Raw genomic sequence first — 26,804 nt, 5'->3', positions numbered from 1 at the left:
CTGAGGATGATCAAGGGTGAAGGGCAATTAGCTAGATTTCAATGTTAATACTTATTTTAAAAACATTTTAAGTTATATTTAAGCTATACAATGATAATTTAAACTATACAATGATATAGTATAGGAGAAAATATTATGTTTTTCTAAATATTTACTATCAAAACAATATCACAATTATAAAAAGACTAGAAAGCAGAAGGGAAAATCATCCACAATTCAACAATACCAATGCAATGATAACTGGAGTAGTCCATTTAAGTTTGTTGGTTGGTTTGTTTTTGGAAGCAGGATGAGGACATCATATGATTCTTATAGCTTATACACCAGTGATTTTCAGGCTGCCTAGATTTTAAGAGTCCTTCAACAACTCAAAACTTCTTGTACTTTGCTGATAAGGAGCCACCCTTAATAAATCACAGGCTCCTTTTCTCCTCTAGAATTTTATGTAAGTTAACATTTTATTTTTATGAATCAATATTTATTCATCTTGAAAATAACAATGAATATAACACTGTTTCTATAAAATATGCACATGAATGAAGTAGTCAGTGTCAGGTGCAGATAGTGGGCAACAAATAAATAAGTAGTTGAATGAATAAACTACTTTAATACATTACAATTCAAGGTTCCCATGAATTACTTACCAATAATAAGTTTAAAAAAACCTATCTTTTCCTCTTAAGTGGAACACTTACATTCAGTTAATTATAATATGTAGGTATAGGCAATTATAATGTATAGATGACATAAAAAAGGATTGCAAACCAGGCTAAAAATACCAAGAATTAAAACACCAGCAACTTTAGATTCTTTTTCTAGTATCTATTTCTTTCTTTTTGTCGAGTATCTCATTGAGACAAAGGAAAAAATTACATATCAAGAGGTCTTCTTTAGGAAAGTTGGCATTCTCCAATAGCTGTAATGAATAGATGACTAGGATGTGGTGGCAATAGCCATCAGTGCTGCTGCAATGATTTTAGGTCTGAATTGGTGGCAGTCAGGGAATATGGCTGCTGTAACAGCTGCACCTGTGATGGTGACTATTACTTAGGAAATGTGCCTGAGCAATTTGGCAGATACCTGAAATTATAGCAGATGAAGGTACAAACCAGATCACAGGCAACTTCCTATATCTTGAGAAATGGACCCCAGATCTGAAAGTTATTATTAGGCAGGCCAGGCATACTTCTATATTACTAGTTAGAAGTTCATGTGCGTGTATGTATTTTTTTTAAAGACAGAGTCTGGTTGTGTTGTCCAGGATGGTCTCAAACTTGTGGGCTCAATGATCCTCCTGCTCAGCTTCCTGAGAGACTGGGTATATAGGCGTGTGCCACCAAGTCTGGCTAAAGTTCTTGGCTTTTAATTTATATTTTTCTGAGTAAGAAATGGATCACCTAGAATTATGAAATGCTGGTTGAATTTTAAACTTTCATTCTGAAATTTTCTAAGCACAAATCACCAATTAGTAAAAAGTTTTGGGGCTATCAGCAGATTATCACTGGAAGCTAGCAGTCACTAATTTACACATACTCTACAATGTCTAGAAGAGTAACTGAGATAAAAGCGAAATAAACTTAGGCTATATAAGTGATCAGAATCCTCATCAAAGAACAATCATAGGAAAAAAACGGGTAGCTCACTAGAATGGTTTCTAGTATGCCACTTAAAATTTGTAGAATTTCCTTACTTTCCCATGTTTGTTTCTAATAAGTTCCTGGAAAAAGTCTACTAGTTTGATGTGGATAAATACATCATTAAGTTAAATAATACCAATAAAGTAACAGTGCATTTGAGCCCTTACCTGTGCTACTGTTCCCTAAGTTTCCTTGGTTTCCTATCATCCCTTGGTTACCCATCATTCCTGGCTGAGGTATCACTGAGTAGGGACTATTGTTTCTGATTGGTGGGAAAGGTCCAGCACCAGTTGGGCTCTGCAATGTGATGTCAAGTGGTAAATTCTGGTTTGGCAATAACCTGCCCAGTTGCCCTGGTCGTGGGTTATTAAAAGCTAAGGAGAAAACAAATGAAAATTGAAGGTTAATATAAAATAATGGAAAAGAATATTAACAGTAGTAGTGTTTAGGGAAAATGCTGTCTGTAAAATAACAAGGAGATGCATGCCAGGGACCAACTACCTACAGCAAAGACAAATACACAGACAAAATATATATGCAGCACCAAAATATAGACATGTGATCTAATAATCAATAAGCCTCTAAAAATTCTTGATGAGCTTGCAAAAAAGGGGGAAAAAAACCCACATTGGTCATATAGTTTTCTTCCCAATAGTGACTTTTAATATTCAACTATGCTTTCTAAGTAAACCATTAATGTGTTTTTCTCCCCATGTATGTCATTCAAACTTAGAAGTATTGTTTTTTCACAGCAAAGAAGTTATAAAACATCTCTTGTAAAAAGCACCAAACCCACACACACATGTATTGGAAGTTAGAATATCATTTCTTAACTGGAGTTTCCTAGGATTAGAATTAAATTAAAAATGGATACTGCCATTGGAAGTTAAAAATCTTTAAGTGTAAACTATCTTACCTGAAGCAGAATTAAATTAAAATTTATTTATAGCTTCTTTAGATTCTGGACCCATTTAGATTTGAAATGATTTTTATGTTAGTCACAGGATTTTTTTTTTTTTCTTCTTTGTACTGGGGATTGAACCCAGGGGTGCTTGACCACTGAGACACATCATCAGTCCTTTTATTTTTAATTTTTAATTTTTTTTTGAGACAAAGTTTTGTTAAGTTGCTGAGGCTGGCCTCAAACTTGCAATCTTCCTGCCTCAACCTCCTGAATTGTTGGGATTATAGGGATGCATTACCATGCCTGGATAGTTCACAAGAGTTTATTGTGTACTAAGCATTATATTAGTATCACATAGACAACCTGTAATTTGATAACAGTGCTATTAAGCTTTTAAAATACTAAGATAATATAAATTACAATTTATAGAGCTGATTTATTAGATAATATCAAGTACTTTATTTTCTCTAAATTATATGAACACAGTCTAAAATAGGACAAATAAAGAGTAAGCTCTTAACAATTCACAGTAGAAATATTTAGAAAAATTAAGTCTGGGAATGGAAATTATGTATGTGCTTAATCATGGTTTCCTCAGGGTTAGTTGTCTGGTTTCCATTCAATAATCTGAATACCATTAGGAGTAACAAAGAGGCAGAGCCATGAATCCCCAAGTGGCCTTCATTATTTCTCCTGGCTACTGAGTAGAAACTATCTAGTAAGTTTCTTGCCTACATTTCAATTCTTTGACTTTCTGGAATCTCCCCTCCATTCCTCCATTCCCCCAAAACCTCCAATTCCCCCAAAGTAGGCAGGTTTGAGAAATAACATACAAAAACTCATTTTTCCTTTGTTTTACCAATGGTCAGGAATCACTTGAGAAAAGATTTAATAATTAAAGATATTCTGTGATTTGGCTAATGGTTGCCATTTCTGACTTGAGAACAAAACTTAGGCATTAGGTTAAACTATTTGAAAAGGAAAAAAGACATTCTGTTCACCAACATTAAAGAGGTTATTTATCGTTTTATCAATTACAGTTTTGCAGCAGAAAAAACATTTTCTTCTATTCAGAACTATCAGATAACTTCAGATACTAACAGATTGGTAATCTAAGTGTTCATGGTAAATAGTTATCCTCATCTTATAAAATTCAAAGATAAAATGGATTTTATAAATAACACAATGAATCAAATTTAAAATATGCTTAGAAAGTTCCATGTCAAACATGTTTATATGAGGATTCCTAAAGGACAGGGTAAGATATGTTTAATGTGTGCAGTCTTATATATATATATGTTTAATGTGTGCAATCATATATAACTTACACACTTAAAGAATTTTTTTTTTTTAAAAATATTTATTCTTAAGTTTTACGTGGACACAATATCTTTATTTTACATTTATGTGGTGCTGAGGATCGAACCCAGTGCCTCGTGCATGCTAGGTGAGCACTTTACCACTGAGCCACAACCCTAGCCCCAAATAATTTTTCTTAATAGTATATTATTCCCAAGTTAGTATAGCTTCCTAATTTTCTATATTCTAAGTATTCAGTTGTATATTAATAAAATATTTAAATTCTTATTTTAAAATTCACTATCTGAAGTTAGTTACTGAAATGAAGGAAAAAATGACAATCAGTTGAGGAAACTGATTAATGTTGGTCAGTCTCACAACATGCACCATGTTGACTAAATTTCCCACAAGAGAATGTCAAAGAGCCACATTCACCAGACTCCACTTTGAATACTGTTTCTGAAAGACTGGGACAGTAGATGGTGCTATTCGATCACAAAAACCTTGAAGTGACTAAGCTATTTGTATCAGACTTCAATAACCTCTGTTTCTGATAGTGATTACATGTGGGAATTTCTTGGCAAAACCAGCAATATCTCATACTTACTGCTCTGTGAAATTCGCAATGCTGTTTTCTGGGCTCCAACAGGTGTAACAGGGCTGTTTTCAGCTGTGAGTTGCATGAGGTCATTGATGATGGCTTGCTTGTCAACTGATCCAGCAGGGGCGCCTGGCCTTGTGTCTGGGAAAAGCTGTGGTAATTGACTATTCTGCAAATCATCCAAAATCTCCTCCAAGTTGTCCAGTTCACTGCCAGGCTGTAGTCAACAAACAGAATTCTGAGTTTACCCAGGCCTGTTCTAAGAGTGGGCACCCAGGCCCATTTGCAATCACAGACTGAACTGGTGCAAGTTACCTTGGCCAAAGAGAAGACACAAGTGTACGTGAATATCAGGCCTAATAGGTAACTCATTGTCTTTTTAAAAAATAAATTAATAAAGGACAAATAATTTAATCTCTCAGTCCTGAATTCCCTCATCTAGAAAGAGAGAGATGGCTGAATTAGAAAGATCTCTTACCACATTGTGATTCATTGGCGATTTATGAATTCCCTCTTTTTTTAATATTTATTTTTTAGTTTTAGGTGGACACAATATTTTTATTTTATTTTTTTAATGTGGCGCTGAGAATCAAACCCAGTGCATCATGCATGCTAGGTGAGCACGCTACCACTTGAGCCATATCCCCAGCCCCAAATTCCCTCTTTTTTAATGTTAATAATCTATGAGAATATATATTTCCAATTAATTATGAGTGGACTAAATAACTTACAGTTTAGGACAAGGTTTGTGGTTAAGTCTCCCAGAGAAATAATAAGAACAAAAAACTAATATAAATGTGATCCAAATTTGCACTGTAAATCAGTATTTAGAAAATGGTCATTTCTATTTAGAACTTTCTACCCAAGTAAGGGTGGGGCAGGTGGGAAGCAGTTGCAAAAGAAATGTGAAGTAACTGTGAACTAGCTAGGCATTGCTCTTTCAATTTAAGTGATACTTTTTCCTGCTTGCACTTTCAGTTTTGAATGACAGAGGCTTTCTCTGTCATTCACCAGTTTAGGTGACAAAATGTAGGGAAACAAGATAAAAACTGGTCACTCCCAAACACAGCACTTATTAATTTGATTTTACAGAAGCCACAGACATGTTTCTTAGGGCTCCTTCCTTTTAAATTCAATTTCAATTACCAACATTAAAGTAGTAAGGCAAGCATTACCAATGTTTTATACCTGGTACTTTTCTTCTTCTGAGAAATTAAACTGATTTCATAGATATTCTTTTCACTAAAACCTATCTATATATGAATTATTTAGTATTAGATTGTAATTACATGTAAAATCAGCTGAGTTAAGGCTAGGATTACCTTCCATTGATAAAAAGTGGTCAAGAATGATTTTCTTGATAGGTAGAGAGAAATGCAAGTCAGGCAGCTTCTATAAAGTCTGGATGGACTTTGAATCCTTGACCATGACTAGCCTTTTCCTCTATACTGATGAATCAAAACACATGCCATACATGCTGTGATAATGAGTTGTACTTATAAACAGAAAGGATTATATCTTCATCCTACATACAATTTCTATCTCCTGGGATTTGCTAGGATCATTGCAATTTATGGCAAATGTTATATCTACATAAGATATCTTTTGACTGGATATCTTTCTCAAGTTATGAAGGACAGTCTGAGGTCATATTTTATTTGATTCTTCTCAGAAACAACTAGCTTAGCAATAAACTTAAGAGACCTATTTTCCAAGGAATACTTAATGTACTGTTAAAGAAATTACAAGATCAATTTCTTGACACCCATTTTTAACAAAAGAATGGGGTATTTCCTCTCTATGAAAGTGTTATGTCTTAGATAAGGGTCAGATCCAAAGTTACCATCTTTCAGGGTTGCAGGATATGACTGTTTCTTTGACCAAGACCCAAATGAAATAGTTCAGGTAGGGGCTATGTTGCATTTAAAAAGCCTGTAGTTAACATGTTCGTGCTATTAAAGCCACAAGGGAACCAAACCCCAGCAAACTTAAGTCACCCACCTGGTAATCACTCAGCTGGGGCATACACTCATTGAGCTGAATGGTGGCCAAAACTCACACATATGTAAAGTGATCTCACTATAAATCTATCTTTATTATGATTTGCCAAATACATAGGTATGAATGAATTAATACTTTCTGTACATTCATTACCCTCCAAGGACAGTGCCTGCAAGTAGTTGTGCACTCATTCAACAAGATGAGTTCCTTTTATTACATTAACACTTAATTAAAAAATAATCTTCCCAGGATCAACTAAATTTTCTCAGGAAAATCCTATAATTTCATCAAAAAAAAAAAAAAAAAGCTCCATAAGAACATGTAGTAAACATTCTTATCATTTGTTATAAAAATAGTGAGATCAGAAAGAGGCTCTGATAACCTGTGCCATGTACCTCTGGTTCTGTGGAACAAAGTTTCCCTACAATCCTGTCTTGTTAAAAGTATTTTTAAAAAGTGGCTCTTGAGGACTGGGGTTGTGGCTCAGAGATAAGAGTGCTCACCTAACATGCGTGAGGCACTGGGTTCAATCCTCAGCACATAAGTAAAATAAAGATATCGTATCCACCTATAATTAAAAAATAAATATTTTTTAAAAAAGTGGCTCTTGAAACACAATGTGTGGCAGTGAGGGAGATGGGCTGTCATAAGTGATAAACTGCCTCTTGAGAAAGCTTTGCAGATTGCCTTTAATGAAAAGCATCCGAAACAAATAGGTTTATGTAAATAATAATAGAAATAAAGTCTATTATTTTTCCCAATGGATGCACATATATTTGCCCCCAGTCCCAGATATGTAAAAGAAGGTCTATGCAAAATACATTAACAACAGTCTGGGCCTAGACTTCCACCTTTCCTTTCTACCATCTTCTCTTTTCCACAAAGAAAACTGTATTATAAACCATCTCAAATAGAATAACAAAATCACAGTTTCAAGGAATTCTAATGATAGAATTTGTAGGTCTTCTTTTATGATCTACTTCTATGTCTAAAATAATGAGTTTAATATAAGTATAATGTCATACACACATATATATATTAAAATATAATTTGGTGATTTAAATCAACTTATTTCAACTAATTTCTAAATAATGAAAATCTTTAAATTTTACTTATTTATTTATTTTGGTACCAGGTATTGGACCCAGGTGTGCTTAACCACTCAGCTACATCCCCAGCCCTTTTTATTTTACGTTTTGAGACAGGGTCTCACTAAGTCGTTAAGGCTGGCCTGGAATTTGTGTTTCTCCTACTTCAGCCTCCTGAATTACAGGCATGTGCCACTGCACCCGGCTAAATTTTATTTATTTTTGTGGTGCTGAAACCTCAGGACTTGTACAAGCTAAGCAAGTACTCTACCACGGACTCATATCCTCCAGCCTTGATTTATATTTAAAAAATATATTTATTAAAATTAAATTGATTTTCAAATTTTGATCTCTGCCATTTTAAAAGTTAACTTAGGGCTGGGGTAGACCGCTTGTGCACAAGGCCCTGGGTTCGATCCTTGGCAAGAGTTAATAATTTAACTGTGGACCAGTCTAACTCTAACAACTAAACACATTTGTCTTTAGAAAGCTATGCAAAGGGTAAGGATCTGGCTCAGCAGGGTTCTTGCTTGGCATGCCTGAGGCCCCAGGTTCAATCCTATCACTGCCCAAAACAAACACAAACCTTATGCAGAGTGGAAGGCAAAGGAATGTGCTGGGGAATGAGGTTGGTCAAATTATGCTATGTATGTACAAATATGGCATAATGAATCCCACTATTATGTATAATTATAATGTATCAATAAAAAAGCATGTGGGATTTTCTTGGGGTTGCATATCAAAAGCAATTAGTTCTACGGAGACTCATAACTGTAGAAAATGTTTGAATTCATTCAGCTTGCCATGTGAAAATGCATTGTGAAATTATCCCTACTAGAGATAATTTTGCTTTGCCTATGTTTATTCCTTATAAATCATGGCAGTGCACTTTTAATATTAATTTGTTATAAGATTACTTTAAAAATTCGTCAAGGAGGTAAAGCTCAGCATATCTGTACCCTTAAGGCTGGTTAACAGTACAATTCAATTACCATAGCATTTTCTTCTGTGTTTATATAAGTTCTAAAAGGGGTGAATTTTATTACACGAACTTTCTGATTCTTTAACTTTAATTCTCATCAAAAGTTCTTGTCCCTATCTACTTTGTTAGGCACAATTTCTTTGCAAGACAAAAAGATTAATGCCTTCCTTTAAACTGCTTTGCCAAGATACTTCAAAGTTTTGCTTAGGCATCTATTTGAATGCTCAAATTAGCCACATCAATTTGAGTCGTTAGTTTAAACTATTTCAGGCAGAAAATGAGTCAGAAAGATTTTTATAAAAGTTCTACAAAATGAAAAATAGACTTGATTTCTTAAATTTTTCATTTTTCTGGTTTTATGATTTTTTTTTGTGTATCCAATCAACTTGTTCTCTAAAGAAAATATAAAGAGCACATGTATTTTAGTAGCATGAGTATTCTAATAAATTACAAAGTAGCTTTGCCAAATATTTTAAATAAAAGTGTAATATCACAATTGCCTAATACAAAATTGTTAATAAATAATAATACAATTCTACCATATTTGGAGGGAACTTTCCAGGACACGAGCTAAAGCATGGTTTGCCTCTCTCTCTAAAGGCGTCAAATATAAGAAGGAATTCTCTTTAGACTGTTTCCAAATCCTGATCATAAGAGTCTGAGTAACATTAGAAAGGACACAAGAGTATCATTTGGCTAGGTATCAACTGTGCTCCATTGTGTAAATAACATATGACTTAAGTCAGTAAACATATTGGAAATTTTTCTGTCACTGTTTCTGTTTCCTGTTGGTTAGGAAATGCCATAGACACATATCTTGTTTAAATATTCTACCCAGTAAAAAATGCTATTTTAGGTATAACAGCACTAGTGAAGTACTTCCTGTCCTTAATAAGTTAGTAATAGGTTAAACACACACTCAGTAAAAGGCTTTTTTCTGAGTCAAAACAAGATAGTTTATTGTAATTCAGGCTCACTAACTGTTTTATCTTAATAAATAACTCATTGTATTCTCTTGAAAGAAAGGTGACAGGAGATAGAACTCATGAGTATCTGGGAATGGTGAAGGGGAGCCAGAGGTGAAAGAATCATTGTTTTTTTCTCATGCTAACTTTGATCTAAATTTAGGTAATGCATACTTCCTGTGGTAACTTTTCAAGTTGCAATGTTTTTGATGTTAAAATTGCTCAGCAAAGCAGTATTTTTTGGTGAGTTATAAGAGGGAGGAGAGGGAGGGTGATACCAGGGACTGGTTTTCATTAAGAAAAATATACTTGCTGTGTGTGTGTGTGTGTGTGTATGTACATACTCTGTTTTTCACTCCACCCAAAATAGCACATCTGTGATTATACTCTGGGCTTTATGTTTCTCAGGTGAGACAGTTCTGATTAGAAAAGTGTTCCTCCTAAATAATAATTACAAAGTGCAAGTGACTAAAGACCTTAAACTTCGCTTTCCTTGTCTGAAGTTAGGTCAATCCCATGTGTAAATAAAGAAATGCCAAATAGTGGTTCCCTTCCCTGGCTTTCCAAATCCCTGGGGTCTAAGGCCTGAGATAGAAACAAATTCTGTGAATGGCGAGAGGGGCTGGCTGGCCACATTAGACATAAAGCTAAGGTGAACCTAAGGAGCCAACATCTTTCCCTCTAGCTTGTGTCAAGACATCTGAATGACACTGTCTGTGCCTGCCACTCTGAACTGCCACTACCTCTGTGAAGTTCCATTTAGTAAACCTCAAAAGATTAAAACATTTACAGCTGTCAGTATGTTTGACACCTCACTTTATGCAAGACATCGCTATTGCTGAGATCCTGGTTCCCCCAAAGCCATGATTTTACAGTATTACAGAACAGCTGTGATGTAGAACCTTGCATTAACATCTGAGTTTATGGATTAATTCCCTACTGATTACATAATTTTGCTGTTTCCCCTGTGAAGTTCAAACAAAAGTTTGAACAATTCTTTCCGTCCCCAGGAATCATACCAGCTGTTGACATCAAAGTGAAAAAAAAAAAAAAAAAAAAAAAAAAGAAGCTCGGTGCTTCAACTGGCTGGCCTAGCTAGAAGGGCTGTGGCCTCAGTGTTCCTTCCGGCAGCTCTCAATTCCAGCCCATCTTGGACAGCTTCTGTTGACTCAGCTGAGTTCAAGTCATAGCAAGAGCATGTAGCTCTTCTTGTCCCATCCACTCTTAGTCCCCAAAGATGGGAACACATAAATTATCTACTTGAAAAACTAATTTTAAGGACAAACTTGTGAGCTGTTTTAAGTGGGGAGACCTTTGCAGCTTCTTCACTTCTTAACCAATTATGACTTCATAATAAAGATGTGACTACAGAGCATGTCAAGGGATTAAGGGCCAAAGGCCCAGGGTAAGTCTTGGATTATTTAAGCCTCATTCTGTCAGTGATACCCAGGAATGCCTGATGTCAAACCATTATGGCTGCTCATAATCCATCTTTTTTTTTTTTCTTCAAGAAAAACAAATGTTTTACTTTTTTGCTATGATGCCAATATCAGCTTAAGAGTCCTATTAAGAATGATTTTGAGTGAAGTGGATTGATATATTTGGAAAGGATACGAAATTTCAAATAGGAGGAATGAATTTATCAGATTTATTGTACAACATGCTGCCTATAGTTAATAAGAAATGCATACCTGAAAACTGTTGAAAGTAGATTTTAAGCATTTGCAGTATAAAAAAAAAATCAGTGTCTGAAGTAATGCACATGTTATTAGCTTGATTTAGCCATTCCACAATGTATACATATTTTAAAATTTGTATACCACAAATATAGATAATTTTTGTCAATTAAAAAAAAGAATGACTTTGAATATCACCTTGGGTATCTTTTTCAGGGCATTAATTTTTCAGATCGAACAACAGGGAATGTAACCTATTATTTTAATTTTGAATTGATATATGATGGCTCAGGGATGGCAACACTAAGTGAATCTTTATCTCTCCTCCCCTACCACCCATTTTCTCTGATACTTTTTATATCAATGGTCTAAGAAATTCTATATTAATCACAAGTGTTGGTTGAGAAGAAAGAGAGGCAGAATCATCTTCATTGGGTTTGAAAATCAGTTAAATTCTGACCTTAAAGAAACAAAGGTAATTAAGAGACAATGCAATTAAACCTGCTCTGACAAGGCCCAGTTGGGAGGAAGTGATTATCTCCAAATTTGGGGTCAGCAAACTACAGCTTACCTGTGGGCTGAATCCTACCCATCCCTGCTGTTTTTTTTTAAGGGCCTACTTTTTTTTTTTTTTTTTAAAGTGGGCACACACACAAAATCTTTTGTGCCCTATAAAAACTCTGTACCTTATAAATCAAGTTTTCTGGAGCACAGCTGCACTGTTTGTCTACACAGTATCTTCAGCTGCTTTGCACTATCATGGCAGAGTCACAGCCATTCAAGTTTGCCATGAGACTGTGGCCTGCTAACCCAGACCTGTAACAGGACCATTCCTTGCTAGGGGAATGCAGCTTCAGTGCAAATTAAGTCTGTTTCAAGGTAAGAAGCATAAAGAAGACGGCTTATTTTTACTGAATCACCGGAGGCCTCCAAATGCCTCTGTGGAGAAAAATCCTTGATGGATCCAGATTAGTGTACCTGGGGAAAAGATATTTCGACACTCACCTGGTCACTGGGCTCAAAGCTCATGTCCTCCTTCTCAGTTTTCATAGCTATTAGTTTTGTATTACCAGCAGGGTCTGTCTTACTATCCAGTCGCTCAAGTTTGGGGGTTATTTCTGGTAAACCAATATCTTTAGTATCATCTTTATCTAGCAAATATCGAAGTAGTGCATTCTCTTTCTTCTTGGGGCTCACTGGCTCTTGTTTAACAGTCACTTCTGACCCAGGAGCTGTGCTGCTGGACTCCTGGCTCAGCTCTTTGCCTGTGGCTTCTGCTGTTAACTTGGCCAAGTCCACAGGGGAACTGCTGTCCTGCAAGAGTCTGTGCAAAATTTTATGCTTTTCCTTGAGTGAGGTCCCATGTGTAGACCCAGATCCAGGCAAGCTCCCTGTGGAGTCCTTGTTTGTGTCCGACAACGAGCTGGGTAAGGGTGAGGGCTCCATCTGGTCAGACTTGGTGGTCAGCAGCTGCAGGAGTTTGGTCTGCCCTTTGCTGTCATGCAGCCTATTCTGTCCCTCGGCTCTCTCCCCACTTGTGGTTGGGGGCATGCTGGAATCATTTGTCTCCTTTTGCTCTCCAGGATGGCAGCTGCTCTCCGCTTGTCCAGTTGTACCTTCTGATGGCTCCCCATAAAGTCCAAAACAGTCTTTGGAGTCCAAGCTTCCCATCTTGCTGAGTGGGGGAGGATTCATATTAACTGGGGAGTTTTGCAAATTGCCCATTTTTAGGTCCGGTGAAGCCAACGATGACCCTAATGAGACCCCATGCCCCTCGCTGAGGGCCTGAAGTGCATTGAGGGAACTGTTGGTATAACTATGGCTATTTCCTGTGCTGCTGCAAACTCCCACAGGGGAATGCAAGCTTCCTGCAGGGGAGAACTGACTGGGTGGGATGCGAGGACTGCCAGCCACTCCAGGACTCATGCGATGCCTTGGTGAAAGCATGGAGTTGGGCTGTCCTGGATTCATGCCAGGGCTGCTTTGAGAGGGACTGTTCATTTTGAGTGCATAGTTACTACCCTGAGGAGTGGTTGCTTGCATTCCTGACACATGGTTCATTCCCCCAGAACCACCAAACCTGCCCATGGGCATGCCCATTTGTTCCTTTGGGCCATTCATGGGAAAATTTATATTGCTACTGAGGGTCATGTCCTGACCTGGGTTCCCACTGCACATGGCCTGATGGGCAGGGCTGCTAGAGCTAATTGGATTCAATGGCTTCCCCATCGCTTGTCCAGTCAGATCCGGATTCATTACACATACATTCTGTTCTCTGTAGAATGAAGAAAGAAAGGTAAGATAAAAGGAAAAATACTTACAAATTGTTATTAATTTTGAAAAATGAGATGGCCTCTTTGGATAGACGATACTTGGATGAAACCATGTGCAATTATGAACAAGACTGAACATGCACAATTTTGGATCAAGAGGGGGTGTTTTTCAGGCAACTCATTAAGATGTCTGTGGTTTTATGGCGGGAGCATGTTTAAATTTGACTATTACCATATTGAAATTGAAGGTACTAGACAGGACATTAGAGGAGTTCCAATTACACAATACATCTTTCTTATGTAACTGAGAGCTCATACTGACTTAAAGAAATGATTCAAGTATAGCTGTCTTTAATTCTTTGCCAGAAATTATACCTCCTAACAACAGGTACATCCATAAGCCTGGAGAGATCTGATATATATTACTTGGCTCAAAATGGACGTCAAACTTAGAGGGAAAAACCTTGCTCCTAACTGTTAGAGAAACTGCCAGTTACAGAGTCAATAGAGTTACTGCAGCTGTTTGGAATTAGGTCACCTTGTCCAATCCCTCTGCGAATCAGAGCAAGGTCTTCAGAAAACACAGGAGGGAATTCTAGAGTGACCACAGTTTGTGACTTTATTCCCCACTTCTGGATAACTCCAAGCTAACCCCTTAACTAATGACTGAAAGCAGGTTTTTTGAGTGTAATGATTTCCCGAGCACCATGAACTTTCATTTTCAGCCTTGGCAGTCACTTATGAGTTACCAAACTTGTTCACAAACCCAAACAAAATAGCTCTCACAAAAATTTCAAACATCAGCCTTCAGTTAGGTGGGTAAACTTTGCCACATCTGTAATCACTTTCAAATAGTTTCAGTTTGAGGTCAGATTTATTAACAGTTGGCAAACAGGGCTGCCTGATTTTTTTCATTCCTATATAAGAAAGCAAATAATTGAGAAATGTAATAAAATGGGACTCTTTAGTCCAAGCAACCTTATATATCTTCTGATAGTACTTCATAAAGTTTCACATAACACCCAAATATTTATCTAACTTGAAACTTAATCATTTTCCTAAATGTGTGCTCTTAAACAGTATGGTTTATGACATTTATTTTAAAATCAACATTCAATTTTCTTTATTATAAAAACATTTGTCACTCTCTAATTGAAAGTCTAATGTTAAGAAATTAAGCGTGAGAACAAATCTAAGTATATACATTTGAAAGTTTTAGACTTAAAACACACAACATCAGGAGTTGTCCTACTGGCTCCCATGTGCCTGCCTTGCCTACATCAATACTGAAGTGGACCAATTTCCCTTCTCCAGTGTAAAAAGCTGGTCATGTGAGAGCAAAGCTAGAGCTAGCCTTATGTTCTTCTAGCTAGGTTTTAAAATTCACTAGTGTTAAGGCTAAAATTCAAAGGATAGTACTACTATGCTGGTTTTTAGCCAACTGTTAATAACAATTTTATAGTTTCTATTACTGGGATGGATGAACAGAAATACCACACAAACCCACAGAACTCTATGACGATTTGTTGCTTTTGTAACATTTCCTTCCAACCTGGGAAGAGAAAATGAGTTCTTAGAATTAGGATTACCTGTGAAGCATATGTAAAGATATTACAAGCTGAGGCTCATTAGTAGTCTGAGAACGGATGAGTTTGCTCTTCGTTTGTGCAGCAACAAGAGTGCCATCAGACAAGGAAAAACGATAGATTTGACTGAATGCCAATCCTTGTCTCAGTACTGTAGGCAAACAGGGAAACAGAATGCATGTTTAGGAAAAGGAAAATGGGTGGGGGTGAACAAGAAATAATAATGGTTATAAATTTCATTAAGTTTCATGGTATTTTCCTACCAGCATGTTAAAAAGTTACAGCACATGACAATAATAAAACATAATTTTTAAAAAATTTGCTTTGCACTCAAAATACCAATAAACTTAATACATTGTAATAGATTGTCCTTCTTATGAAAAAGAATAACAGCTTGTATCCTGAAATTGTATTCTTTCTTAAATCTTCAGCATGACGGGAAAATAGTATAAATGGTCTATCAGGAAAAAAAAAAAAAGTTTTTCAATGATTTGTTTAAAAATGTTAGAAAACAATACAATGCAAACATGATATCTCTAAACAGCAATTTGCCTTTGATTTTTATAATACAAATATTAAAATGAAATTTAAGATATTAAATGTGCTTTCTGAACATTAATCTAGAAAGGACACACTATTCAATTCATCATCCCATGCTGTTTTCCCTCAGTTTTGTTTCTCACTGTATAAGTAGTATTACTTTAGTGTTTAGGACAACAAGAAGTAAAAGGCAATCAGAAGAATCTTTTCAACTTGGAAAGGATCCACCATTTGATCCAGCTATCCCACTCCTCAGTTTATGCCCAAAGGACTTAAAATCAGCATACTATAGTGATGCAGCCCCATCAGTGTTTACAGCAGCTCAATTCACAATAGCTAAACTATGGAACCAACCTAGATGCCCTTCAGTAGATAAATGGATGAAGAAAATGTGGTACATATACACAATGGAATATTACTCAATCTTAAAGAAGAATGAAATTATGGCATTTGCAGGTAAATGGATGGAATTAGAGAATATTATGCTAAGTGAAATAAGCTAATCCCCCAAAATTAAAAAGCCAAATGTTATCTCTGATAAGTGGATGGTGATCCATAGTGGGGCATGGGGATAGGGAAGAATAAAGGAACTTTAGTTTGTGTGCAGGGAAGTTAGGGGAGTTAGGGGAGTAGGGGGTTGTGGGGATGGGAAGGACAGTAGAAAGAGACAGACATTATTACTCTATACACATGTATGATTACACAAGTGGAGTGACTCTGAACCATGTACAGCCAGAGGAATGAGAAGCTGTGTTCCATTTGTGTACTATATGTCAAAATGCATTCTACTGTAAAATAAATTAAAAAAAAAAAGAATCTTTTCAGAGGAAAAAAAGGCTGAACAAAACTGAAATAATAAAAGTCCAAATACTAGTGATGTGTAATTGGTTTATTTGAACCTTTAGATGGTCAGATGTTCCATTTTCAAGATAATGCACAAATTTAACAAAAATCATTGAAGTTAACGTAATCTGTTTTACAATAATCTTGATATTCATCTGTTATAACTATCTAACACTGAAAAGAATATATCAATTCAGGAAAAAAAAGCCTTATAATTTGGTTACTTCTTAGACCATTTTAAGAAGACGACCACGTTTCTACCACACAATCTTCAGTACAAATTTTGTGGGTTGAATAGCTAGCCCCAAAGCAACCAAGTACACTCACCATGCCACAAAATTGCCACAAGAGAGAGAAAAAGAGAGAGACTGACATACAATGTAAATTTTGATTTTTGGTAAAATTTTACTTTCAGCAATTTGTTAAAAGATTACCCTCCACAGTTTCAATTGGATATAGCACTCAGGTATTGCTTTCTGCCATGAATTATTATGAAGTCACTGTGAAGTGGTAGGATTAGAAATGAATTCTGTACATACATACATCTTGCTTTGCACAACAAGTACATGCCTAACAGTTAAAATAAATACAATTTATATAAATATAACCCAGTGGCTTATATTTTCAGAATTTTCTGATGTTGGCTGTGATCCCTCAAGATTTTCCATTTCCATTTGGTCTACATTCAACGTCTCTGCTAAGTAGGTATGTATAAGCATGCACCTAAGTCATTTAGGAAGCTCCTCCATTTAAACAAAGCTGTCCAGCACATTCCTACCCAATGCAGAGAGTTATCCCTAATATTACCTATTTCATAATTATGAATGTCTATATTGGGGTTCCTTTTAGTGGGTCTCATTTTACTTAAGTCAAGCAGAAGGCCTACTACATCTGTGTAAATATTCTTGTAAGGAACTGGAACACCAAAGAATTAAATGTAGGGCATTGCTATTCAGGACCCAGGGACACAGGACATGTTTGCTCATGACAGTTTCTTACTCTCTGTTGTGATTCTTTATTTCAAGGCACATCTAGTGAAATGGAAGGTTAAATACTCTGTCAAACACTGCATCCATATTTCCTCTTATTCTTTCCAACTTAAGTATGCTAGAAGGTGTAAATAATTGAGTTTTATATTTAATTTCTAGGAAATAAGTATGAAGAGAATAAAAAGGATGGATACAATTAGAAAAAATAAGGAAATAGTAGAGCTTACTTACTATAATTTGTGTTTTTTGTTTTTTTTCATAAGTGATCTAAAAAGCATAAAGTTTAAACATACAAACCCTACTAGAAAAATGCCAAGGTCACAACTGTATGTTGAATGGCTGACAAACTACAACTTTACAATTGTCCATGCTGAGTTACTAGGTGCACTGCTCTACGGTGAGTCCTGTATGTGCTGACCAACCCCACTCTACCTGGGCACAAACACAGGGACAGTAGCTCCCTTCCTAGCACTTATTAAAGCAAAAAGATTTTCTTTGTTCTACCTCTTTAAAAGGAAACAAAATGCACTTGTGAAAAAATTATTCTGTAGCAAGACCTTTGGGAACAATACTGCAGAGTGACCATCAGAGTGAGCTTAGTTGGATATCCTGGGCTGCTCATGTTTCCTGCCTTGGTCTCCATATCCACTGAGTGTTTAGATGCCTATTGCACAGGCCTGCTGTGAGGGTAATGAGATGATGCAAAGAAGGGACAAGGCCACACAAATACTAGATGCTCAATCAGGGCTGTATTATTACTGAAAGATGACTTTAAGTGGGTTGATTCTGGCTGTTCTATTAAAAAAAGTCTATAACCTGAAAAGTCACTTTACTTCTTTGGGCTTTCTGGAAACATCTCGTGTCCTTTTTGTTAGTCATCACTTTGAAGGAGGGCCTGGGATCCCACTTTTGTCTCTACTAGGAATTCACTCACTCTTATAAATTTCATTTATTTTTATTTTCAGATTTCTCTTATGAATCAGATATTTCTTTAGATTAAACAGTACCTTGCTATCTTGCTAAACATCTAGAAGTCTAAGAGCAAAGAAAATGATATCTTTCCCTCTCCTTTTGTCCACCTTTAGGACATAATCATCTCCTGCTCTATCTCCTTAATTAATCTCTTCTGCCCCACAAGTCTCCTGTAACATTCCTTCAGATAGCAGCACCCTGGGCCAGAGGACATAAGCACAGGCAGGTAAAGAGCCACCAGAGCTAGAGCTGTCTCTGAGGTGAGCTTCAGGGACCAGTGTTTGAGAAGGTCCCATAGGAAGCAAATGCATGAGTAGTTTCAAACTTAAGAAATGTATCACTCAAATGCTTACCTTCGTGATGATGCCTCTTAGCATAGGACACAGATTCCCCTTCGTGCTGTGCATGGAACTTCTGAATGCACCTTCTCACCAGATCTTCCCAGCCTGGTTTCATGGCTGCTCTCATGGTGCTAGTGTCCAGAGAAGTGATCTTGCCTGTGAGTTAATAGTAGGCATTATACTTACACGCTCATCTATTTTTTATGGAAATAATTAAATTTTAAAAACACCCAATTCTCTTATAGTTATCCCTCAATATCTGTTGAGGACTGGTTCTGGGACCTACCCAAGGATACCAAAATCCATGGATGCTGCTCAAGTCCCATATATGAAGTGGCCAAGTATGTTAATATAACCTATACACATCCTCCATGTATATATATTTTCCCCCCCCTTTCTTTCCAGTACTAGGAATTAAACCTGGGTTTTACCACTGAGCTACATCCCCAGGCCTTTTACTTTTGAGATAGGGTCTCAACAGGCTGCCCAGGCTGGCCTTGAACTTGTGTTCCTTCTGACTCAGTCTCTCTTGTTGCTGAGATTAGAGGTGAGTGCCACTGCACCCAGTTCCCTATACTTTAAGTCATCTCTAGATTCTTTCCTAACACAATGTAAATGCCAAGTAAATATCTGTTATACTATATTGGTTAAAAGAATAATGATAAGAAAAAAGTCTGCACGTGTTCAGTTTAGACTTTTTCCCCCTGAATATTTCTGATTCATGGTTGGTGGAATCCAGATGCAGAACCCATGGCTAGAGGGTTCCTGGCTGTACTGGGAATTAGATAGCTCAAGTAAAAGGACCAAAAGGGTGTATAGTGAGGCTTTCTCCTCTCTCCGTTCTTCCAGCTTTTATACTTCTACCCCAGCAAGCAATCACCATTATCATCTTCCTGACAGTCTTTTAAATATATTTATTGCATTTACAAATATCTAAGTATTCTGAAATTATTTCTTAGGTCTTCTTTGTAAGAAAATTTACCTTGAAGATCCTGGCGAGTAGTAAAACTTTCTGATGAGGGAAGAACGGGTCTTTCCTTCATGGGGACTCTTCTTGCCACACAAATCAAGCAAGACTGCAAATCTTAAATCATATATATATTCATGTTTATCATATTAGGCTTTTTTAGTGATTCAAACAAACTTGAATACTTATGACAGTACAAACCTTGTAAATCAGTAAGGGAGAGAATGAGAAAATACTATGTATCTCAGCTTGTCACTATCTTTATTCTCTATTCAACTACAGTGGGAGATGGCTGCAGGAGTGGGGGTGTGCTATGTAGGATGAGGTGGGAGCAGAGGATGAACTAAGCAATATATCATAGAAGTATATTTACTATAAAGAGTTAACAATCAGAAACCAACTCCCCAGTGAGAAAATGAATATTTCTGAAGTGAATAGAATCCTTTCTTATTAAATAGCTGAAAGTAACAACCAGCTCAATTCATAATAAAATATAAAATGATGAAAACTAAAATCTGATACTCTGCTTTGTCATGGGTTGATTCTTGAGTTTTAGGTTTATCATGATATGAGAAAACTAGACATACTTTCTACCAAACTATGTAGGTGACCCTACAATGGCAATGAAAATTTAAAACTAAGAATATAAATTGAGTTAGGATGCAGATTCAGAGACAAATCTCAGGGTATCTAGAACATTTAGTGTCCAACAGAATAGCTGCATTACAGTTCAGATTTTTGGCCCTGACTAGTTTCTCACACCATCAGAGCTAAGCATGTATTCTTTATCCCACTTTTCCCCACTTCAATTGTTTTGAGCATCAGGATTCTCTTCTGGAGAATGGAAAAATGTTTTAATTATTTTTGTAGCACACATGACATATTGCATAGCCCTTTCAATTTAAAAAGGGTTGGACGAGAGGCTGTTAAAAAGAACAAAGTAGTGTTTTTCATATCTTTTTAAAAATATATATATATTTTTAGTTGTAGTTGGACACAATACCTTTATTTTATTTATTTATTTTTATGTGGTGCTGAGAATCAAACTCAGTGCTTCCCATGTGCTAGATGAGTGCTCTACTGCTGAGCCACAACCTTAGCCCCTCATATCTTTTTTTTAATGTGTCTTTTTCTTTCTTTCTTTTTTTTTTTTGTGGTACTGGGGATTGAATTCAGAGGTACTTTACCACTGAGATATGTCTCAAGCCCTTTTTATTTTGAGACAGGGTCGCACTGTGTTGCCCAGGCAGGCTTGGAACTTGCAATTCTCTAGCCTCAGCCTCCTGAGTAGCTGAGATTACAGGCCTGGTGTCTTCTGATCACCTTATACCATTGATTTAAGATTGCTGGGAAAGAGTTTCTAGAAATATATCAGGAAACAGCTGGTATCTCAAAATATAATTATCATCTGGGCTGATGGTTCAACAGGTTTGATTCCCAACACCAGAATTTGTTTTTTTTTAAAATAAGAATTAAAAACCTATCATCTTTACCAAAATAAAAGCTAAAGTTCTGGGCACTTAATATGAGATAAACATCTTTCTAACCATTTTACAGGCTATTAACTCATCTGATCCTCTAGTAACTCTGAGGCAAGTAGTTGCAGTATTTCCATTTAACAGAGAAAGCCAAAGAGCCAAGTTTTAAGAAACTTGCCCAACATCACACAAAACTTTGGAGAAGCCAGGATTCAGACCTAAGGATACCCTGGCTCAGAAACACTGCTCTTATGCTCACTTGTTAACATACAGCATATGATTTTAGACATACTAAAAAAGTTTAGATATAAAACTGAGTTAATTTATTTTATTTCTTTTTTGGTACTGGGAATTAAACCCAGGAGCATTCTGCTTCTAAACTATATCCCAGTCCTTTGTTCAAATTTTATTTTGAGACAGAGTCTTACTAAGTTGCCCAAGTTGGCCTAAAACTTGTGAATCTCTTGCCTCAGCCTCCCAAGTAGCTGGGATTACAGGTGTATGCCACCACACCCAGATGTATCTTTTTTTTTTTTTTTAAACTACTGAAACACACCCCAGTCCTTTTCTTTCTTTCTTTTTGAAAAAGGTTCTTGCTAAGTTGCTTAGGCTAGTCTCAAACTTGTGACCCTCCTATCTCAGCCTTCCAAGTTGGTGGCATTACAGGTGTGCTACCATGCCCAGCAGCAGAACCTTTTTAATGGTGCTTTAGAATATTATTATGGAAAAATTAGCAGCCTTTACTTTTGTTGTATAAAATAGAATAAAATAATTTGATGTTCCATACTTAAGCAAAAGCTTAATTTTGAAGTACTATGTATCATCTACAATGGCTCTAATAATTCCTTTCCAATAACAATTAAATTTAAAAATATTCACAGACTTTAAATTATAAGTATTAAATAACTAGTATTCAATGGCAATTACAGTTTGGGCACATTCACTTGAACCTTATATTCTGATGCTGATACTGGTGACTTCACTTGATAATAAACTGATACTAGAGAGATTCAGGTCCAGAGGTCACAGCCACAGAGTTGGAAAGTGGCTGACTTAGGAGTTGGTCTATCTGATTATATAGCCCTCCACTAGTGGTCAGAAACATCCCTCCAGTAACTTTTCCCCTTCTGCTACACACACAGAATGCATTGTTTAACACTGTCTTGTACTACAGAGAGCGTCATTTTGCTATGTGGAATGGCTTGCTTAGAGGGTGAGATCACAGGGGATACTACATCAACAGTTCTTTGTGGGAAACAGCCTAGTGAGCTGAAACCTCTCTATCCTTTCTTAAGCACCATTCTATTACTGCCCATTGTGAACCTGGTGTCCATGGGTGAGCTATACAGATTCTAGTAGTCCCTTTAAAGTAATATGAAGAAAATATTTTTTGTACTTGTGTGCATCTTTCTAGGGCAGTAGTACCCAGTTTACACTAATGCCCAAAGAAAACTCCAGATGTCTAAATGTTAACCACGGTCAGAGGTACACTAATACAGTAGTCACTAGTCACATGTGGCTATTTAAATTTAGTAGAAAACTTAGGCCTCTACTTGCACTATTGACATTTCAAATGTTCGATAGCTACATGTAGATAGTGGTTACCATGCTGGACACTGAAGATATGTCACCTCATCACTGCAGAAAATTTTACTGGCCAGCACTTTGTAGAGACTTAAAAATTCTTATTTATCTCCCAAAATAAGAAAGACCAAAAAAAAAAAAAAAAAAAAACAAACAAAGATCCTGCTTCTAAATTTTTCTTTGTGTGACTACTAGTTTTAGATTATTAAATGTGAAAGAAGTAGCACAGGAGTAAATACATAAACATATAACATGTCCTGAACGTTTTGTCTGACCTTCTCCTTCTTCTTTGATGGACTTTGGTTGAGAGACAGCAAAGCACTGCATAGTTTCATACTTCTGGTGTGCTTCCTGGTTATCATGACCTTCTTCTTCTGAATCAGGTAAAGGTTTTACCAGCATCCGGCAGTTGAAGGTATGGCTGTTCCGCCTAGGAGGTTCGCCAGACCAAGATCCCCCATTCACTGACAAGGCAAAAGCAACCCAATATTATAAAGAACTAACATCAGATTCACAGCTGCTGAATTATCAAAACGGTGTAGGAAAAAAATAGTTATTTTACTTGAACATAGTGCTTTATGCATTTATAAGTACTTTCAATAAGCTGATGTGGGGGGGGATTCTTGAGTTAGCAGTTTAATAATTAGGAAATATTTAGGGATTTTCAAAATGTCTTCTACAGTCCTTGCTCTTCACTCTGACTACTTTCCTTCAAGTTAATGCCTCGATTATTTACTACTAGAATACCATGGTTCTTATTTTTGGGGTTTCCCATTTTGATTTCTTGGAAATTTACTTCAATCTACTTGCATTCCGGTTTTAGAAGCATTACCCATCTCCCACCACACACACTCAGAACTATATAAATGGCGTCAACTATTGCATGCATATTTTTTTTTTCAAAGAATTTGGACTTGCAGTCAGGAATATGAAGGCCATTTCACATAAGTCAAGACCTCACGGATTAGTCCCATCTCATCCATCTAAGCAGATCTTGCACATTCCCCAGCTCCTCCCGATATCCCACCACTCAGTCCCATGTGGATACATGCTCCTGCTGCTACCCTACCTAAAATCTCAGGCTGTCTCCATCTGTCCCTCCAAAGGTACTCATGTACTATGGCTAGGATCCTCTGTAATAAATACTTCACCAATTACAGACACCCCACAATACCTCCTCTTACAGATATTTCTTTACTAACATTTTACAGAATTTTAGTGTATACTTTGTAACTTGATGTTTCTGAATTAGTCTTGTAGTCTTTCTTCTTTTGTGTAAACTTCTTCAAGAAGACTGAAAAATCCTTGAAGACACAGTGTTAATGTATTTCTTTCAAGTGAAAAACTACTTTACAATCTTCTATTTTAATATCAAAACTAAAAAATGTATATATTAATCAAGAAAGAGATATTGAACTAAAGGAAAGACATCATTTTTCAAAAATACATTAGAGAAAACAATAAAAGATATAAAAGAATGACTGATTTAGGGTATTAAAGGATATTTATGAACTAGATGAAAAAAAAGGATTCCCGTACAAGTGTTCAAACTATTAGAAAAGCCAAAATCAGAATCAATACTAACTCATTTTAGTGCTCTCTTCACCATTCCCCATATTTTATCTAAAACTTTTAGGACTAGCAGGACAGTGAAATAGGGGATAAAACTAAGGTGAGCCATATGAAAAGCAAATATGCCCTCCAAAGTCACTAGATAGAGAGCACCTTGGACTATAGTTGTTATAGTAAACCCAGTGCCAAATCCATGAACACTAGTTATAGAGGAATGAAAAAGAAAGAAACCCTAGAAAGAACATTTTTTAAAAAATCAGTTAATTGTAAGAAATTATTTTAAACTTACAAAGGGAACCACATATAGCTTTATGTCTCTGCAGACATTTGTTAAGTTTATTTCAGTAAGAGCATTTGTAAAGCAATCTAAAATGACAGGGAAAGCTGGGTGGTGGTGTATGCCTGTAATCCCAGTGACTTGGGAGGCTGAGGCGGGAGGATTGCAAGATGAATAAAATAAAACAAAATAAATAAAATAAAATGATAGGGAAAAGAGAATTCTTAACTAATTCTGGTTAATAAGTTGAAAAATTTTTTAAAAAGGTACACTATAAAGTAAGGCAAACAGCTCTTTCAATAAGTGAATTAGTAAGTACAGGTCCTTTGAGGAAGTCATGAAATTACTGAAGAGATCTAAAAAAAACCATTAGTTATGTGAAATAACAAATCCATTTTCTTGCTCGTTTACTAGTAGATATAATAAAGGGATCCCACACAAATATTCATATCCTTTGTATTACTGTTGCAGTCACTTTGAACAAAAGGTTATCCTCAGGCAAAAGCTAGCCAGAGTGGAATTTGAAAATGATCTTTTCCTATTTACCGTGCTAACAATAAGACCAGCTAATATAAATAGTCTAAGAAAAAGAACAGAAATACTTGCCAACTCAGGACCTGACCTTATTCTGTATTAAAATATGCACATCTTTTTATCCGTGAAGATGTTCTTAGCATCATCAGTTTAAGTGAGAATATTTAAAAAAGAACCACTGAGTAAGTGGGAACAGCATACTCTTAAGGCGGCAACTAAGGTGGGTCCATGCTGTGAATCATCCACTTTAAAATGTGGCCCTTAATCATCACACACACTTTTGGGTAGCATCTCTAAAATAAGACGAAGAAGTTAGGAAATTTGAGACAGAGTGAATGGCTAAGGAGGCAGTGCCTGGAAGTGACACATGCTGAGCCACTAGTGAGTCTCAAAGAGCCGATCTGGGGCTATTAGGCTGATACCCTGGAACATCCATGCCACTTGTTTCTTAGGGTTGTGATTTTTAGAACATCATACCTACATACATCATAACCTTTTCATATACAGGACTCAAAATGAGCTGAATTTCAAACTTCTCATGACCTTTTACTTCTCTGTAAAAATGGACAAATTTGAGCTGGCATTGGCCAGGATGTGGCAATTTGTCAACTTCTTAAAAAAAGACTAAAAACAAACTCCATGCAAATAGTTGCCATGAACACTTCCCATCTGAATCATTTTTATGTACTTAAATACAGGGTCAAATGATCATTCATTCAAGATGAGCATCTGAAGATGTGCTTTTTCCCAAGACTTCTAAAGCTTAAATATTTAACACAAGTGCCTCTTAAACAAATGAACAAACAAACAACAACAACAACAAACCCTATCGGGTCACTCTTATTCCAACTGATGACTGCAGTTCTATTCTACCCATTCCAATCAAGACAACGTGAGTAAGAGGGGTGCGAGAGGAAGGAGAGGGAGGCCCAGCAGACAATCATTTACCTATAGACTTTGGCAGCAGGTTTTTGACAAATTCAGTGTGGTCCCCAACATGCAGGATGCTATATACACTTTTGTTCATCAGCTCTTCTTGGTTATACCTTAGATACTGTGTCACATTCTCTGAAACAAACACCACGTTGCCTTCCAGGTTCACTACAAAGAAGAACCCATCCAGGGCCTAAGGGAAAATTTTGACACAAATTATGTTAGAAAGGATGCAACAAAAAATTATATGCAATTGCTAAGAAGGGAGTGATCTCTTTAAGGTAAATGCTTAATTCACCAGTAGAGAGAAAAGATATCTCCCTTGCCCCTTTCCTAGTTTTCAGAAACAATTAACACATTTTCTCTTGTGAAATAGAAATTATTCCATCTTAGTCAGTGGGAGACAGCCCACTACATCACGGTTTCTTGTCACAAACTAACACTAATTCTGTTAATTTATCAGGAGATAATTATTGCCAAATAAGTGTACAGGTGTTTACCTACATTTTCAAAATGAGATTAACGTATATAGGGCCAAGAACAGCTTTCATGTTACCATATAATACACAGTCATTTTACTCTATAGTTTTTCATCTTATAAGAGGAGGTGGTCAGTGATAATTTTTTCTCAGTTTAAAAATAAATATTAAGGGAAAAAAATACCCAAATTTATTACTTTTAAAGCTACCAGAGTTTAAGCAAAAAGAATTGCAGGTAAACTCAGGTCCTCAAAGAAATATTAGTCCTTTATTGTTTGGTGTG

The 26,804-nt window shown here is 36.2% G+C and overlaps 1 protein-coding gene across 17 annotated transcripts in view; it reads right to left on the bottom strand.

The window, feature by feature from the left end:
* The window catches only part of Ncoa2 (nuclear receptor coactivator 2), a 262,844-nt gene that overhangs the window by 29,010 nt on the left and 207,030 nt on the right, over positions 1-26,804 (bottom strand). For 15 of the 17 annotated variants that reach the window (XM_058584414.1, XM_058584420.1, XM_058584419.1 and 12 more), the window contains 8 exons: positions 26,058-26,235; positions 23,002-23,190; positions 19,680-19,781; positions 18,710-18,853; positions 15,016-15,163; positions 12,159-13,428; positions 4,448-4,658; positions 1,805-2,011 (listed from right to left, as the gene is read on the bottom strand). In XM_058584414.1, the coding sequence (XP_058440397.1) occupies positions 1,805-2,011; positions 4,448-4,658; positions 12,159-13,428; positions 15,016-15,163; positions 18,710-18,853; positions 19,680-19,781; positions 23,002-23,190; positions 26,058-26,235 (2,449 nt within the window). The remainder of the gene's footprint in view (positions 1-1,804; positions 2,012-4,447; positions 4,659-12,158; positions 13,429-15,015; positions 15,164-18,709; positions 18,854-19,679; positions 19,782-23,001; positions 23,191-26,057; positions 26,236-26,804) is intronic. The other 2 variants (XM_046460509.2, XM_046460510.2) reach the window with 1 other exon arrangement.

Source organism: Marmota monax, unplaced genomic scaffold (genome assembly GCF_021218885.2).
Source record: "Marmota monax isolate L192 unplaced genomic scaffold, Marmota_monax_Labrador192_F-V1.1 WCK01_AAM20220418_F8-fsc00063, whole genome shotgun sequence".
Lineage (NCBI taxonomy): Eukaryota > Metazoa > Chordata > Mammalia > Rodentia > Sciuridae > Marmota > Marmota monax.
This window is presented reverse-complemented; position numbering and strand designations above follow the sequence as displayed.